Consider the following 18,881-nt stretch of genomic DNA (forward strand, 5'->3'; position numbering starts at 1 on the left):
TCGCTCATCCACATAGCTCATAAATAAAGGTAATGTTACCATTCTCATAAATGTTACCTTTGCGTCCCACACATTTTCTTCCACTTTACCTATGACACCATTCATCTCTAAACCAAACAGTAAGGTACTCATGGGGCGTCCCTGCTTAACACCATTATCTTAATTGTGTTCCCTATCCATCCATTTACTGATACTTATGAATTTTCACATACCTTCCTGAAAAATCTATAATTGCTCCTGGTATATCATATTGTTTTATCAACTCTCACAAATTTCATGTCTAACACTTTCATTTTTTTATAATGTCAAAAGCTACTACCTCTTTCTACTACTCCCTGTTTCATACCCCAAATAACTGCTTTTATTAACATCAACTTTTATTCTATAGTCTTCCTTTTTGTTCCACATATCTCTTCCTGTAACATTTCCTTCATATTTTTTCTCAAATCTACTTTGAAAACCAGGCATTATAAGTTTATAATCTATATTACCCAATGTAACCAGTCTGATATTTTAGTTTCTTTTTATCATAATTTTCCCATAAGACTTTTGTTAATCCTATACATATTTCATCTTTCTATTCTTTTTCCTTGAATTCGTTAAAAATCTGCTGTGAATATCCTTCCACATCCTTATCCATTTCCTTATAAAAATATAGTCTGTCATGTCACTTCCTGGTAGTGAATCAACCCTCTCTTTACTTAATGATTTGTCCAGTTATTCCAAAAAAATCACAAGCAGTGCATTCCTGGAACCAATGATACAGCACAAAATGAATCACAAACTCTGGTAATACAGCTTCCAAAATTCACTGAACCGTTAACATTCCACAAACATGGTTAAGTGCTTCATCAGAACCATTGTTCAGACATGTACTCATACAAGTAGACAATAGTCTACTTGTATGAGTACTATGTACCATTGTTAGTTTGAATAAGTGCAGGGACACCAGCATTATGTCTGCTATTATTGCCATGCATGCTTTTCAAATGTTTGTTTAAATAGAAGCTGCCATTCCTTGCTTTGTATCTGCTTACTTTGAAATGTTTGTTTTTCAACTGTCTGTATGAACTCAAGCTGCTCTGAGTATTACCCTGACTGTAGTTTTAAATACCTGTTGCCTATTATGAACTGCATGCACTGTGTGTATTACCCTATTATTTAAATGTATTTCCTACCCCTTCACTATCTTTTTTCTTGTCCCCTCTGTTCCTAGGTTAGAAACCTTTAACCTACAGTAATATCTTGTGAACATACCTACCTGGTGAAAGGACTCTCTGCAAACCACATCCTTACTACTCCTCTATACCTTAAAGACTTGCTGTCCTGCTTATTGAACCCTGTTTACAAGGAGGCAAGAAAGTATGTGATATCAAATAAAGTGGTAATTTATAAACATTGTATATATCTAGAGTACGTACTAGATGCTAACTCAGCCAGGATACCTAGCAGCTATTCCTCCCTCTTTATCCCCTAGCGATTAGAAGCTTTTGTCACTCTTGTGCCTCCTCCTGCTACTATCCCTAGGAATCTTCCCACACCTTGATACATTTCTCTCTGCCCACCTGCCTCTGTTGGTAACTCTTTCTGTCCACTTGATACCATTCTAAACCAGGTTAGCACCTAAATCTTACCCCCTTTCCTGGTATCTAAAGAAGCCAACGCTCTATCCCTTGCTGGTGAACTGGCTTCCTGCCCTATCTCCCTGCTACTCTCTCTTGCCTTTGCTCTCTACTACCACTTACCTCCACGTCCACTATCACCTATCCTCCTAGACCTACTCCTTCCCTACTAAGGTACACAGCAGTTAGCTGCTTACTGTTAGGTTTTTGCTAACTTCTTGCTCACCTGTCTGAACCCGCTCCATTCGCCCTGCGGGCTCACTCCGCTCCCCTACCCTGCCCCCAATTTCCACCCGCCCCCAGTGGTCCTACACTTATTCATCTAGTAGACACTCCCCTATCTTCTTCAATCCACTCAAATTGTTAACTCTATAATCCACTTCAAACCTCTGAAGTGTACCACACACCCACTAATTAACATATCTAGCTCCTCCCCTTCTTACCTAATCTTCCTACCCTTCCCCATCTGTACCCATACTCTACTTCTCATCCCTTTGTTCACTATCCCTATCATTACAATGTGTACAACTTTCTTTCCTTCACAACTTAAATTACTTATCTCCTTATCACTTCTATCTTTTCTTGTCACTACTTACCTCTTTACATCCTACGAATACCCACTTAACTCTTCTCTTCCTTTTCCCTCTAAATATACCTCTACATCTATATCTCCTTTCTCTCCCACCTTTTTAAATCTCACCTATCAGCCTAACTACCCACTAGCTAAATACCACAGACTAGCACACTTCAAATCAAGCAAACTAAAAACTAGGAAAGTATTTAACTGTATTTACAAACTTCCCCTAGCAAAATATTATAAACTTCTCCACTCACTATTGGACGGAGATATTCATCCTAACCCTGGCCCACACCATACCAATACCAATGTCCACAAAAAATAAGACAAACCTCATTCTCTATTATCTTCCATATATAGCAACTCTCTCACTATTGCCCATCTAAACATACGAAGTATTTGCAATAAAATCACTCAAGTCCATGCCCTCCTAGAAATCCATCAGTTTGATATTTTATGTTTAACTGAAACATGGCTCAAGCCAACCATTAAAGACAATGAAATCACTCCACCTGGGTATAGCATCATTAGACTTGATCACACTGCCAAAAAGGGTGGAGGGGTAGCAATTGTATACAAAACAAAATTCCAGTTTAGTAATCTCAATCTGACTCTTACCGTAGAAAATAATGCCGAAATAATCAGCTCCAAACTTCAAGTCAACACTTCCAAAGCTATAAATATCATTTGTGCTTATCTCCCTCCAGGTAATAACATTAATACCCTTGAATGTATCCTCAGTTCACTTTCCACCAACCTCCCATAAGAAACATTAGTCTTAGGTGACTTTAACATTGATTGGTTTACCTGTAACAATACAAATCCCACCTCCCATATAAACCTCTATGGCTTCATACAACTCATCAATAGTCCTGCTAGAACTAACAAAACCAACAATAATGAAACCACCTTAGACTGGATCCTCACTAATACTCCCCAGCAGAACTACCAAGCAGGTACCCTACCAGAAGACCTAAGTAACCACTCATTAACATATATTATTAGACATAAAACCAACCTAATCTTACCTACTACCTACAGAACCTTATGCTCCAAAAAGCAATTTAACATTGAGCATTTTCTAACTGAGTTAAGACTATGTAATTGGTCCCCAATAAAATATCTCCCACTTAACGAGGCAGTAGATTACTTTAATTCCACTTTCTTGTCTATCCTGGATCACCATGCCCCAAGTCGTACTATTAGAACCAAAGCTAAAGCAGCACCCTGGCTGACCAACAGTACTAGGCAAAAAATAATTCTCAGAAACAAATCTTGGGCAAAATGGCATACCACAAAAAACCTATCAGACCACCAATACTTCAAAGAGCTTAGGAATAGTACAAAAAAAGCCATACTGACAGACAAAAAGAACTACTACCTTCAATTACAACATACCTCCAAAAATGAACCTAAAAAATTCTGGGCCAGTATAAATAATCTCTTATCCCCAAGCCAGTCTATCACACCCAACCTTCAGGACTCTAACCCTGACAATCCCACACAAATTGTCAATGACTTCAATTCTTTCTTCACTAATACCATCCAAACTCTTGCTAGTCACCTATCTCCTGACACCTCTAAACTACTCTTACCTACCACAAATACTCCTCCTACTCTTCACTTACAACCTATATCTATGTCCTTTGTCTCATCTCTGCTCTAAAAACTTAAACCTACCACCCCCTCTACAGACAAACTTCCTGCTGAATTCTTGTAAATTGGAGCCAAAGCCATTGCTTACCCTATTTCTATTATAATAAATAGATCTACTAATGAAGGAATCTTCCCTTCTGTCTGGAAGATATCTCACATTATCCCACTACACAAAGGGGGGAAATGTAATGACCTTTCAAACTATCGCCCAATAGCACTACTATCACCTCTAGCCAAAATGATGGAGAAATGTATCCACAAACAACTTCTTAACCACCTTCTCCAAAACAGTCTACTTGCTAATAGCCAGCATGGATTCAGACCTTCCCACAGTACTACCACTGCCTTACTCTCCTTTACCAACACCATCAACCACAACCGCAACAACAATTATCTATCATCTTCAATCTTCATTGACTTATCTAAAGCCTTCGACATGGTTAATCATAAACTCCTCCTACACATACTAAAATCTCTCTCACTTGACACCCCCTCCTTAACTTGGTTCACATCTTATCTTGACAACCGACAGCAGGCAGTACTCTGGAAGAATTCACTATCTAATCTCCTACCTATCTCGTTAGGCGTACCTCAAGGGTCTATCCTAGGCCCCCTCTTATTTTCAATCTTTATTAATGACCTCCAATCAGCTATCCCTAACACCACTTGCATACAATATGCAGATGATTCTACTATAATCTGCACTACCACCTCTCAAAATGAACTTCAGTCTCTCACCCAAAAAGCCTTTTCTTCTGTTGAAAAATGGTTCACTGATCGTTTTCTTCTCAACCCCAAGAAAACCAAACTGTTACTGTTCCCACCTACCCGTAAATGTACACCACTTAATTTCTCTCTCACATCCACTGATAGCACTCTCATTTCTCCTGACTCAACAACAAAATTACTAGGAATAACTGTTGACAACAATCTAAGCTTTGACTCACACATCAACAACACAATAAAAGTAGTTAACAAAAAAATTGGTTCCCTCTACAGAATCAAACCCTTCCTTACACATGAAACAAGAACCATCTTAGCTAGATCTCTCCTCATCTCTACTCTTTTATATACCTCCCCCATCTATACTAATCTCTCCAAAAGCAACCTGAAGAAACTTGCGACATCCTACTATAATATTGCTAGATCCGCTACAGGATCCCAGTTTCGAGCTCACCACTGCCTGAACCTAAGACAACTAGGTTGGATTGAATTTACCAACAAATTAATACTTCAACAGCTCTTAATAGCTCACAAAATTCTACACCAACCAACTAAAATACCAATACTCTCTAACCTTGTTACACCTTACAAGAACATGAAACAGCTACGCTCCTCAAACAAACTACTGATTTATACTCCCAAACCTAATAACTCAGCAGGGGACTGCCTCTTTTCCAACTCTGTTGGAATAATGTGGAACAAACTACCCTCTGATATCACACCTTTGTCTACACTCTCACTTTTTAAAAGACAACTAACTATGCATCTCAATAGTCAATGGCTTTGCCCCTGTACCAGCCCAGATTAACTTTCCCTCTTACTCCGTCTCCTTTTCTTACCCTACACCCTCATAACTTTCCTTTTCTTAATATCTATGTAGTGAAAGGTTATCTCATATACACAGTACGACCACGGTAAAAAAAAAATATATATTTTTGTATAAAGACATTAGGACTTTTTTCTCCTTGTTTGCTCCTATCATAGTTGTACATTGCATATATTGTCTAACTTTGTTTTTTAAATTCGAATCTTGTACGGTCTATTCTGTATAAACAATGTAATATTCCATTGGAGCTTTTCTCCCCGGGCCTCTACTGAAAATGGACATATATCCAGTTAGACTAGCCCGGTCAACAAATGTAAAATAAAATAAATAAATAAAATAAATTGTTAAAAGGAAAACAAAATCATGTTAAAAACATTCAAGAAGTGACACACTTCCAAAGTGCTCCAATCAGCATTTTATATGAAAAAGTCCGTGAAGCCTTGTAAAATAACTTTAAAGCATCTTAAAGGACATTCAGCATTACTCACTGGTTATAGATACATCTTCATTAATACCGGGTCTGTTAGTGGTGTCTAGTTTAAGTTAATGAAAACGTATCTATCACCAGTGATTTGAAAAACATGCTAATAAATTATGATCTTCTGTTTATGTTCATATTTTTTGTAAACCAGCAGATTATATTGTATTTTTATTTTATTTTATTTTATGCTTAAACTGGGTTTCAGTTTTACTCAATAATACTGAGAGAAATTTCTTTTACACTTTCATCACTGCACTCAAACCCCTAATACCCTTTTTCCCACATTTGGTGCACGCTATTTCACAATTTCTTGCTATGCATCACCTTTGCATACACTGGTTGCACATTCTTTGACCTCATTCATTGAACAAGTGCAAATCCACCCTGCACTAATAACACATCTTTGGCTGCTACTGTATCTAACAGCCCTCGTGCCCCAGCAATACTAATAACAACAAATGCAATGTGTTTAAAATTTTGTAATGTTTCTTTTACTCTTGCCCATATTTTCCATGTTGAAGTCACAGTTTACTTTCATCATATACCACAGAATGTACAGTTTTACAAATACCTGAAAAATATTCTTTAATGTTCCTTTCTGTAATAGTTCTGGTTCAGAACTGTATAGTCTCTCTTTCTGCTGACATTGTTGGACCTGTAAATACAAAATTATTCCATGGAAACATAGTTCTTCTACTGTCCATCTCTGCCATAAATTTTTGCATTATAAAAAAAAACAAAAAGATTATAAAGTTAAATCACTAAAATGAAGTATTTTTAGGAGTATGGCTTAAAAAGGATTTGCTTATGGCAGCTAGGGATGTGTGGGAAGAGACTAAACAAAGGATAATATACAAACTGAGAAAACATAAGCTCTTGTCTGTGGATATGGATAGCAAGATAGAAGAAATAAAAATGTTTTTAGTGGCTTTCGTTTTATAAACAGGTCAGGCATAGTTTTATCAACCAGAGGAGAAGTTGTGGACAGTAATTAATAAAGAGTTGAAGGATTTTATTTGGGGGGGGGGAGCAGGAATCAAGGGGATAAGTTGCTCCTCCCAACACAACAAGGAGGTTTAGGATTACCTGATTTGAAAGAATATTTTACAGCTACACCGTTAAGACTTTTATACATGATGCAAGCAGAAAGCTACAATTCAAAGTGGAAAGGCATGACGATGAAGCAGGGGAGAAATTCAAGAAATAAAGAAAGAATCGAATCTTGAATGCAGACCCTTACGGAAAATGACAACAGCCATACAGAAAATTATATTCGTAAAGTCTCAGAAAGTTTGCTAACAACTAAGTCAACACAGGAATGGAGAAAGGAGATTCTGCCAATAAGGAAGACTGTAAGCAGGGGTACAGAGAATAGACAAGAGGGAGCTAGAATTTACTAGAAGCTGACAAAGGAACCAAGGTATTGGGAGAAAATAATTGGAAAAGGAAAGGTAATAGAACGGGAAGAGGTCAAGAAGGCATTTGGATTGCAGGTTAGTGATTGCCTTCCCTATCAGGGATTGTTATCAGATAAACAAAAAGAAAGAGACAGGAAAATCATAAATGAAAGAACAACATTGGTTGAGTGTTTAAATGAATCTAGAACAGAAGTCGCTGTTAAAAAGGGATAATTATTTGGGCATATAAAACATTGCACAGTAACTACAGGACTCAATCAGACAAGCTAAGAAAAGCCTGGGAAGAGAGATTAGATATGCATTTCACAAAGAAACAAAGGGAGGACATATGGATGCCTTCCAAATAAGCAACAAAGTTTAGAAGGTTCAGGATTTTGCCTGGTACTGCTTGTGATACTTTAATACCCCAATCAGACTCCAAAGATTGTTTCCTCAGGCAGATGACAAATGTTGGGAGGTGTGATGAGGAAGAAAATGGCAAACTGGAAGACATGTTTTGTGAGTGTAATGAGTTGGGAGACTTTAAAAAATCTCCTACTGAGTACTCTGTCAGAAATACTGGGCAGCAAATGAGCATAACTAAGGGAATCCTTAGTTATCCTGCCTGGGATGACCTGGTCGACAGACCACGATGCTTTGCCAGAGATGGCCTGCACCTGCCACCCCTGGGATTCCAGATACTGGCTAAGGTTCTTGCCGCCCCTATAAGGCCTTTTTTAGGCAAGGTTCAAATGACAAATTCACCACCGTAACAGAAACAGGCAAGCAAAAACTGAGGGTGATGCTACTTAATGCTAGAAGTGTAAATCTCAAAATGCACTCACTTGAGGCACTCCTTAAAATGGAGAACATTGATATCTGTGCAGTGACTGAGACCTGGTTCAAGGCTCCAGAGAGCACCCCTGCACTACCAGGCTATAACTCATACCACACTTTTCGGCCATGTAACCTGGAATGGAACACCAAAGGCGGAGGTGTGTCCATATTCATTAAGGATATCCACACCTCCAGGCAAGTTGCTCAGCATAATGCAGCCGAGGATATCCAAGTGCAACTAACTCTGGGCAAAACTGCAATCCAAATTGTAGCTTGCTACAGATCACCTACCATGCCCCATGATTCCCACTCCTCTTTTCTTGATGTACTGGAAAATATTAGGGTTCAACCAAACACCCTAATAATGGGCGATTTCAATTACCCCACCATTTACTGGGAAAACTATTCATGTACCAACTCCTTCCCTCAACGCTTTCTGGAATTCATAAATTCCAATGCCCTGGATCAACTTATCCACACCCCCACCAGGGGCAACAATATCTTAGATCTAGTCATTACCAACATGAGTGACCGGTGTTCCACAACTGAAGTCAATGCCTCATTGGTCCGATCCGACCATAAGCTAATTACCCTAGATATCCACATCCTGACCCCCCCCCCCCCATTAAGGAAACCATGGTAAAAAATTTCTCCAAAGCCAACTTCATGCTTCTTAAGACAAAAGTGGTGAACTTTATGACACCCATGCAGATGGACAATACAGTTCCAACTACTGAATCCTACACAATTCCACTTTATAAGAACTTACATGAGTGCATGGATCGTGCTGTCCCAAAAAGAACCAAGACGCTATCCTCCAAAAAAAGGAAGCCAGTCTGGTGGTCCCCTGCCATAAACAAACTGTACAACAGAAGGAAGAAATTGTTGCAAAAGAGAGTAAAATCCCATGAGTGGAGGAGCTCCCTGGTCAGCCTCAGTAAGAAGCTGTGATCCCTGATAAAATCCTCCAAAGCTAGTTACGAAAATAAAATCGCCACTGATTCTAAAGACAACCACAAAGCATTCTATAGCTATGTCAATAATCTCAATGGCAACACTCAGATCTGCTCTGAGTTAACTGCACAATGGCACTAAATATACAGACCCAACTGATATTGCCAACATCCTGGCAGATAGGTTCAGTGCTAACTTTACCCCCCCTCTTACCCCCTAAAGAGTCCATCTCTATACCGGAAGAATGCAAAGTTCCTGTAATCATGGCTGCACAGGTAAAAACCACACTCTCCAAAGCCAAGAACACAGCATCCATGGGACCAGACAACAGCCCAGGCTGCGTTCTACATGAACTACAGAACAAACTGGCACCCCACCTAAGTACCATGTTCAATCATAGCCTCACCTCAGGCTTTGTGCCTGCTGAATGGTGCACAGCGACGGTTATCCCACTCCACAAGGGGGGAGCCACCACGGACCCCAGGAACTACCGCCCCATTAGCCTGACGAGCCTGGTCTGCAAGGCCATGGAACGTATCATCATGGAACTTATAAACAAAGACATTGGTAATCTCCAGACTCTGGACCCCACCCAGTTCGGGTTTGTAAAAGGCAGATCATGTCTCCTAAACCTGACAGACTTCTTTGAAGCAGTCACCAAAGCCATAGACAAGGGTAAGGTGGTTCACACAGCCTATCTAGATCTTTCCAAGTCTTTCAACACAATCCCCCACTCTAGAATTATAGATAAACTCATTAAACTAGGTATAAATCCCTATGTCACAAGATGGGTTGCCAACTGGCTCACTGACAGAACCCATACTGTGAAAGTAGCAGACTCCAAATCCGACTTCAGACCAGTGACAAGTGGAGTACCACAGGGTTCAGTCCTGGGTCCTCTCCTGTTTGGTATCTACTTCTCTGAAGTACAGGCTAACACAGAAGGTCTTTGGCTAATGAAGTTCGCAGATGACTGCAAACTAGGAGCCATAATTGAAACTCCTAACGATGTGGACATCCTACAAAAGGGCCTCACTGAGACAGATGCCTGGTGTCAAAGCCATGGCCTCAAGCTCAATGCCAAAAGTGCATTGTCATCCCTTTGGTAAAAACTCTGTACCCATGAACTACAACATAGGTGGTAGTATACTTAACACTGAAAGTGTGATAAGAGACCTTGGGACACAGGTGGACAGTAGTCTCTCCTTTGATAATCACATCACCACAGTAGTCAGGAAATCCTTCTACATGGCACACCTCATCACAAAAGGTTTCTCATCCAGAAAAAAGAGGTCATTGTTCCCCTCTACTCATCACTCATTAGACCCATTATAGAGTACAACGCCCCTTTTGGTATGTACCTCACAAGACATCTACAACAACTGGAAAGGTTGCAGAAATACCTCACAAAGAAGATTACCAGCCTCAAACAGATGCCCTACGCAGACCATCTCAAAAAACTCCAGCTTTACTCCGTCGCATATCGCCTACTCAGAGGTGATCCTGCCTAACATACAAAACTATGTCAAACCCAGAGCTGTTGGACATGCTCCACTTAAAGAAATCCCAATCTCTCTGAGCTACATGCTCTAGGGACCTAAACCTTGTCACCACAATAAACAGAACATGCCGGAGGGATAGATTCCTGTCCCAGAGACTTCCCAAACTCTGGAATAAACTACCTATCTATATCAAACAAAGCTCCTCATTAGCACTCTTCAAGAAAAATCTTGATGACTGGATAGGAAATAGGAAATTCACCCCAGGGATCACCTCTGTGGCTTTGCTCGACAGTGGCACAGAAAAATAATTTTCTTGGGTGGCAAAAGCCAGGGTACCTTTTTGCTGGGCTTTTATAGGCCCCAGGGCCGATAGCCTAGTACCTACCTATGAACCTATGAATGATTGTTTTCAGCTGAGGTACAGGATCTGAACTGTCTAGACAAAGTAAGGCCTTGTTAAGTTTAATTCTGGTGGCTGTCAAAAAAGCAATTACTGGAAAATGGAAATCTAAATCTAAACCAATCAAAAACTTGGCATACTCTACAGACACAAAAATACCTAGCCTCTGACTCAAGGCAGAAACTAGCTCAGGCCTTCCTCCTTCAGTGTCTACTTTATGCCTCCTCCTCCATCATTTCACATGTACAATCTACCCTTTTGGCTAAGGTCTGTCAATGATACTATAGTGTTGCAAGATTTGCTAGTAACCAACCCTACAAATCTCATCACTGCCATGCACTAAAACAACTATAATGGCTTGACTTCCCCCAGCACCTGCTTCACACCCAGCAGCAAAAGACTCATACTCTACTCTTAAAACCCCTTTCCTGTCCTGCTGTATCCTCACTAATATCACATTATACCCCTCCCAGAAATCTCTGCATTTCTGACCAGCTCCTTCTGGACGTCTATAAACCAAACAAAAACATTGGTAAACTTCTCTGCAAATATAGTATTTCCCATGCATGGAACAAACTCCCCCTTAACATCTGAATCACTACTAAATCTGAACTTAAAACTTTTCTCCTAAACACCAATACCTGTCACTGCAATATTCCTACTTAAATCCCACCTTACCACCTCACGTCCTCTCACATTTTTAACACCTACCTACTGCAAGTGTTCTATCTCATTTGCATATATTTGTCTTTTTGTTGATAAAAAATTCTAACTTTTATACTGCATGTTATGCACATTATTGTAATGTTTATATAAACTTCATTCTCAGGTCTTTTGTAAATTTCTAATGTTCTCATGTAACCCACATTATTGTAATGTTTGCATAAAACTTCATTGTCAGATTTTTTTTTTTTTTTTTTTGGTGTAACTTTGTAATAACTGTCTGGAGCTTTTCTCCTTGTGTCTCCACTGAAAATGGGCCACTGGCTCATTTGGACTTACCCACTTAACAAATGACAAATAAATAAATAAATAAACCAATTATACTTGAAGTAGTAAATATTGTAACAGTGATAAAAAAATAGGGAGTAGGATCTTTAGAAAAGGGTGGGAACAAATTACATAAGAAAAAAAAACAGAAATTGTGGGAAACAATGTTTGTGTCTTTCGGCTTTTCCCGGTTAGGGGTCGCCACAGCGGAACTCCGGTCCACTAATGATTGGCAGTAGATTTTTACATACTGGCTTGCCGGGCCTAATGCACAACCTTCAACGAAGGAACGCCCATTCACGCATGTCACTATACAGAAGACGCTCTAACTGAGAATCGAACGGGCAACGTCTAACTGTGAGGCGACAACGCTACCGCAGCACCACCATCGCAGTATAAATTCAATACATGCAGAAAATGTTTTGGAGAAGGAATGAGGTTTAAGAGAAGGCAGGAACTGAATAATTTATGTAATGTTGCTTAGAATATAGGATATATAACAATACATGTGATACATAATGTTTGTAAATGTGAACTTGTTAACTTGCTTTGATTACTTTTCTATAAATGTAAGTTTGGCTGGGTAACAAGTGATAATTCAATAAAGGTGATTTAAAAAAAAAAGTTAAATCACAAAAGCATCAGTTCTCTGAACGTATCAGGAAATGAGCACAAGTTACATGAAAGGTGAACAGCCCAAGTCTGGCCCATACTTCGTATCTACTCATTACTGAGTTATTAACGAAAACATGAATTGTCAAATGTTTCTTTTCTATCTTCCATTTTTAAGGTTTCTCCTGCATCCCTGTCATCATTACTGCATTGTTTGTCCTTAACTCCTGGACTCGCTCTCCTTCTTCGCTAACATCATCAAGCCCCAGCACACCCGGGACAACTGTAATGTTATCCTGCTCTTGGTCGCACTCAGTTCCATTACGGACTCTCTACCCAAACATCTCTTTGACTACATCAGGCCGTGAGACAGCCACCTCATCACTCAGCTCTTCTTCATTCAACATTTCTTTTTCAACAAGCTGTCATCCAAACCACCTTCCACCTGGTTAGTGATTTTTGAGACAAATTGTCAACATTTACAGTTTCTAACAGTTTTCCTCTTTTCAGCATACGTCTTTACTTTCTCTCCAGTTTTTTTTTATCGCTGTTACAATATTTGCTACTTCAAGTATAATTGGTTTATTTATTTATTTATTTGTTTATTTATTTATTTACTTATTTATTTGTCATTTGTTAACTCCAACTGAGCCAGTGGCCCATTTTCAGTGGAGACCCATGGAGAAATGCTCCAGACAGTTATTACAAAATTAAACAAAAGAAAAGGCTCTTCAGCTCTCCCTTTTGAAAATAGTAGGGGGGATTTCCCTGGTGCAGTGCACAAATTTCAGTTGTTCTGGGGTGACCAGCTTGGGTCTCCCCAGAAAAGAGGTCTCTTTTCTAACAGGACTTACCCACTTAAAAAAGCATAAATATATATAGATAGACAGACACACAGACACACACACACACACACACACATATATATATATATATATATATATATATATATATATATATATATATATATATATATATGCTGTTTATAGCAAATAAGAGAAAACTAGTTGTATAGGAATGAGTTTGGTATATGAATTATTAAAATAGACTGTCATTTTTGGCTTTTTATATACATAGACATGCATATATGTATATGTATATGTACATATGCATCAGGACTAGATCTCGAAGAGAACAGATATAAATTAGCTAAGAACTGCATAAGAAAGAAAAAAATTCAGAAGAAATTAAAAACTGTACTATATCATCATGTCCCTGGGTAAGGAGAAGGTTACAAACCAGCAGGTACTGAGCAAAACCCATTAACTACTGAGCAGAAACAGATAAAAAATACAAATGACATTTAAGGGCCAACTCATGCAGAGAAGTAAGGTATGGCTAGAACCTGGATCAAGTAAAGGTTCAAATACTGGCTAAGCCTGGGAGGGACAGGAATGATGGGGTACCTCTGCTTGCCTGTGTATGGGGGGGGAGCATACCTCTCAGATGGCCAGATTTTTGCCTCATATTGTTGGTCTATTCCTCATAATATTTGTGGTTTTCTGGCAAATCACTGGCATGATCTCAGGACTGAAGTCCGTAAATAATGACATACATTTGAGTTTCAGACTTCAAATCCTTCAGAAAATGTATGTTAATACCAGGCCCAAGGAGAGGGGGGTGCAGCCGGTACATTGCTCCAGGGCCTATGAAGCTCAAGGGGGTCCAATGAAGCCCAAGAAACATCACGAAAACCGAAACGTGTCATTGTCTCAAGAAGGAGATGTCCTTACAAACTAAAACAAAGAATGTCATGAGAACTTTCTCGTACAAGATCACGAAGCGTTGAGTGAGCACGACGCAATAGAAGGCCGTGACAATGATAAAATACTTTTGAGTGACATAATACGGTGCATTCAAGATTCAACGAATAAAAATTTGTGAAAGTGACTATCAATGAGTGTTCTCACGTGTTCATTCCTAGCTTCAAATTTATTGCTCGGATTACTCCTCCTTGCTTTCCCACCGAATCCCGGGAGGAAGAAGAAAATGGGACACGAGCCACACCAATTCATCGTGGACTGCAAAGAAGACTTTACAGGACAGCGAAGGAAGAAATAATTCCACAGGTAAAGTTCCCTGTAAATGCTGTAATTGTAGCATAAAGGACCCACTGACATTGCGTGCCTTTTTGTCTACATTATTGAGAAATTCGAGACTATAAACGGCTTGACGGTTAGTGGAAATCAATAGCAATAAATATTGTCTTAACTTTAGAACCACGAACAAAATTCTCAATAGCAATTTCTATGTTCTATACTTCATTTCAGGTACTGGCCTTAAACTTGTCATCTCAAAAATATGGAGCTCAAAAACGTAAAGAAAAACAAAAACGTGATGAGATTAATAAAAAAGGACTGCAAACGCTCTTTCAAGTTGGCTTTAAATGCAAAACAAGAGAAACTGACAAAAATGAAACTTTATATTTAGAACAAGGTGAGCCAAATGCAGAACTGAAACAAAGGACAGAATCTCATGAAGCAAGTTTGGATTTTCAAAAAACATCAGATCAAGTAAATCCTAATGTGATTCTTGCACAAAAGGTGGATGACGCGAATGTGGATTTGGAGGATGGAGGATATGAGAGAAAAGGAGATCTGAAGGAACAAGTGAATGTTAGCGATGAAAAGAAAAGCGAGGCAATGAGTACGTCAATGTCTACAGAATCTGGCCATGATGAAGAAAAGAGAAGTGAGGCAACGAGTACGTCAACGTCTACAGAATCTGGCCATGGTGAGGAAAAGAGAAGTGAGGCAACCAGTACATCAACGTCTATAGACTCTGGCCATGATGAAGAAAACAGTAACATTGGAATTGACATTGGACTTGTAACAGAGGTTCCTTCTCAGCTGGATATAGAAAACTGTGTGATGAAAGGTCATATTGGCAATCCTAAAACATTTCCCAAAGATATGAATAACCAAGTTTTTCCAGAAAGAATACTAACATTTGGAAATTTGAATGGTGAGAAACATGTCCGAGATTGGCTTGTCTGGAGTGATGTTAAACAAGCATTATATTGTTTACCCTGCCGATTATTTTGAAACAATCTGTGTTGCAACATTAGCTCCGCATCCAAGTCTATGCTTGCATCATCAGAAGTATGATCAGCTGCTGGAAAGTGGCGAAAATTATGTAGTCTACAGAACATGAGAGAAGCAATAGTCATAGGCAATGCTATCTGGCTTGGCGAGAATTAGAAAGACACCTGTCTTCTGATAAGGGCATTGAAAGTCTCTTAGAGGCATCAGTTGCAACAGAATCTGTCAAGTGGTACAACATTATGAAACAAATCATTGATGTTATACTATTCCTTGGAGAAAGTGGGCTTGCTTTGCGTGGTAGTTCACAGTGCATTGGTGACAAGGACAATGGAATTTTTTGGGGGCTAATAGAGTTGTTGTCTCATTGGGATCCAATTCTAAAAGAATATGTGTTGCAAGTCAAAGAGTCACAAGAAAAGGGGGAACGACTTCAAGTGCATTATCTCTCTGCTGATCCTCAAAATGAGTTAATTGCTGAATGTTCTGAACTTGTGAAACACATTTTGCAGGATAGAAAGACAGCAAAGTACTTTGCAGTGATAGTTGATTCCACACCGGATGCATCTCATGTTCAGCAGACAACATTCCTGCTACGTTATGTAATTCAAAATGAATCCCAGTTTGAAATTGTAGAAAGATTTCTGAAATCTGTTGACTGCAGTGACAAAACCGGATCTGATATAGCACAGATGATTGTAGATACATTGAGCGAACATGATATTCCACTCTCTGATTGCCAAGCACAGGGTTATGACAACGCAGCCAACATGTCAGGAAAATTTAAAGGTGCACAAGCAAGAATACTTGACCAATGTCCAACTGCTATATTTTCTCCATGTGGATGCCACATGCTCAATTTGTGTGGAAATGATGCTGCAGAATGTATTCCTGAAACCATAACATACTTTGAAACTATACAAACTGTTTATAACTTGTTTAGCTCAATCCACATCGATGGAAAATTTTGCAGAATCGTATTGGCTGTTCTCTTCATGGCATATCTAGCACACAGTGGTCAGACCATGTTGAAAGTGTGAAGCCCTTTGTAGCCCATCTGCCTGGCATCAAATTAGCATTAGAAGATCTCTTGAAGCTGAACTTAACTGCCAAAACAAGAACAGAGATTAATGGAGCTTTGTCTTATGTGACATCATTCGTTTGTGTGATAATGTCTGTTGTATGGTACAAAATATTAGTTTGAGTTGATATCTGTAGCAAAGTTATCCAATCCAGAAATGCAACACTGGATGTTGAAGTGTCCAACATAAAAACCTTGATTTCAGAACTGACAGATCTCCGCAAAAGCTGGAAAAGTATGTGGAGTGAAGCTAAGCATGTTGCTTTCAATTTACACATAGAAATTAAATTAAATTAAATTAAAAGTCGTGGTGATGCAAAATGCAAAAGGAGATTCCATGGTGAAGATGCCAAATTGTCACAACAAAGTACAGTTGTGTACACTTACCATAAATTTAGATGTTTGAGTGTATTCACTGTTGCAGTCATTACATTTGGGTAATCTACTGGCAGGTTGCCCTCAGTCGGCCTGAATAACAAAGTCTTGGGTCCTGCATCGGTTGCTGTCTCCTCTTCCATGATGTCAGGTCATCAGGGGAAAAAAAGATGCAGTCGACGCCATTTTCTTCAGTTTTTCTTGCCCCAGATGTCAGGTGCCCCCCAAATGGGAGCAAAAAAAAAAAAATATATATATATATATATATATATATATATATATATATATATATATATATATATATATATAAATGCAATTGTAACAACATAAACTTTACCTTCATCTAAAAGCAAATACACCACAAAGGCTATAGAATATAGTGAAGGAAAGAGAAGCTGTAGAAAAAAGGGGGATGGCGGATGGGTAACCCGGACTGCAAAAGTGAATACACTCGAACATCTACATTTATGGTAAGTGTACACAAATGTACTATGTTCTTCGTGTTTCACTGTTGCAGTCATTACATTTGGGTAGAATCCCAAAGCTATGGATGGGAGGCTGGAACTAAATAGCATTAGGAGCGGCTATAAGGCCCTGCAGAACTGCAGTGGCAAAGCCTGCTCTGGACTTAGAAAAGATTGGCAAATGATAATGCTTTGTAAAGGTATGAACAAAGCTCCAAGTAGCAGCTTCTAGAATGTCTTTGGTTGGCACCCCTCTGAGAAAAGCTGCTGAGGTAGATGCAGCCTGGTGGAATGTGACCTGATTCCCTTGGGCACCAGTTTACCATGATGCAAGTAGCAGAAACAAATGCAGTGGCTTATCCACTTTGAAATGGTCTGCTTTGAAATAGCCTTTCCCTCTGATCCTGCAGCAAATGCCACCAGTAGCTGCTCAGACTTTCCTAGAGATTTGGTTCTGTTTAAGTAAAATCTTAGTTGTCTGTGTATGTCCAAGGAATGCAGAATCCGCTCCCCCTTGTTCTGAGGATTTGAGTAAAAAGTTGGCAGGTGAATAGTTTGGTTAAGAGCCACACTGGATACCACCTTAGGCATAAAGGAAGGATTAGTCCTGAGGGACACCCTGTCTGGGTAAAATGTAATAAAAGGTTCCACAGCCATGAGGGCCTGTAGTTCTGAGACTCTTGTTGCTGAAGTGATTGCTAGCAGGAAAGCTGTTTTCCAAGATAAAAATTTTATATCCGCAGTAGCTGCTGGTTCAAATGGAAGAGGGTGAGCTTTTCCAACACAAAATTGAGGTCCCATGCAGGAGTTGGTGATCTTCTGTGAGGCCTTAAATTTTTGGCCCCTCTAAGATACTGTTTTAGCAGAGGGTGAGAAAAGATGGGAGGCTCTGTATTGTAATGAGCCGAGATGGCAGAGGCATGGATTTTTACTGATGAAAAAGATAGGCCCTTGTCAAGCATCTCAGTCAAGTATTGTAAAATCTGAGGAATATTTGGCTTTGTTGTGTCTGTTCCTTGTGCTTGGTTCCAAGCACAGAATCTCTTCCATTTATCAGCATAAGATTTTCTAGTACTAGGCCTTATGACTTCCAAAATGACATCCATCACAGATTTACTGAGAGGTGTTGTTTGAATACTTACATGATCAGCCATGCTGCCAGGTACAGAGTTTGGAGCTGATTGTGCAGAATTTGATTGCTCTGCTGATACAATAGATGAGGTATTTGAGGCAAGTACCAAGGAGGGAGTGGAGACATATTCCTTAGAATTGGGTACCAGTGCTGGTGAGGCCAGTCTGGGGCAATTAGGATAATCTTTGGTTTTTCCTGTCTGACCTTTAGT

At 39.3% G+C, this 18,881-nt stretch overlaps 1 protein-coding gene across 4 annotated transcripts in view; it reads right to left on the bottom strand.

The window, feature by feature from the left end:
* Window positions 1-18,881, bottom strand: part of IFFO1 (intermediate filament family orphan 1) — a 390,911-nt gene that overhangs the window by 63,664 nt on the left and 308,366 nt on the right. For 2 of the 4 annotated variants that reach the window (XM_044079573.1, XM_044079574.1), the window contains exon 7: window positions 6,457-6,540. The exons of the other annotated variants lie outside the window; for them this stretch is intronic. In XM_044079573.1, coding sequence (XP_043935508.1) covers window positions 6,457-6,540 — 84 coding nt within the window. The remainder of the gene's footprint in view (window positions 1-6,456; window positions 6,541-18,881) is intronic. 4 annotated transcript variants of the gene reach the window in all.

This window comes from Protopterus annectens, chromosome 8.part0 (assembly GCF_019279795.1).
Source record: "Protopterus annectens isolate FY-2018-M chromosome 8.part0, PAN1.0, whole genome shotgun sequence".
NCBI classification, from domain to species: Eukaryota; Metazoa; Chordata; order Ceratodontiformes; family Protopteridae; genus Protopterus; species Protopterus annectens.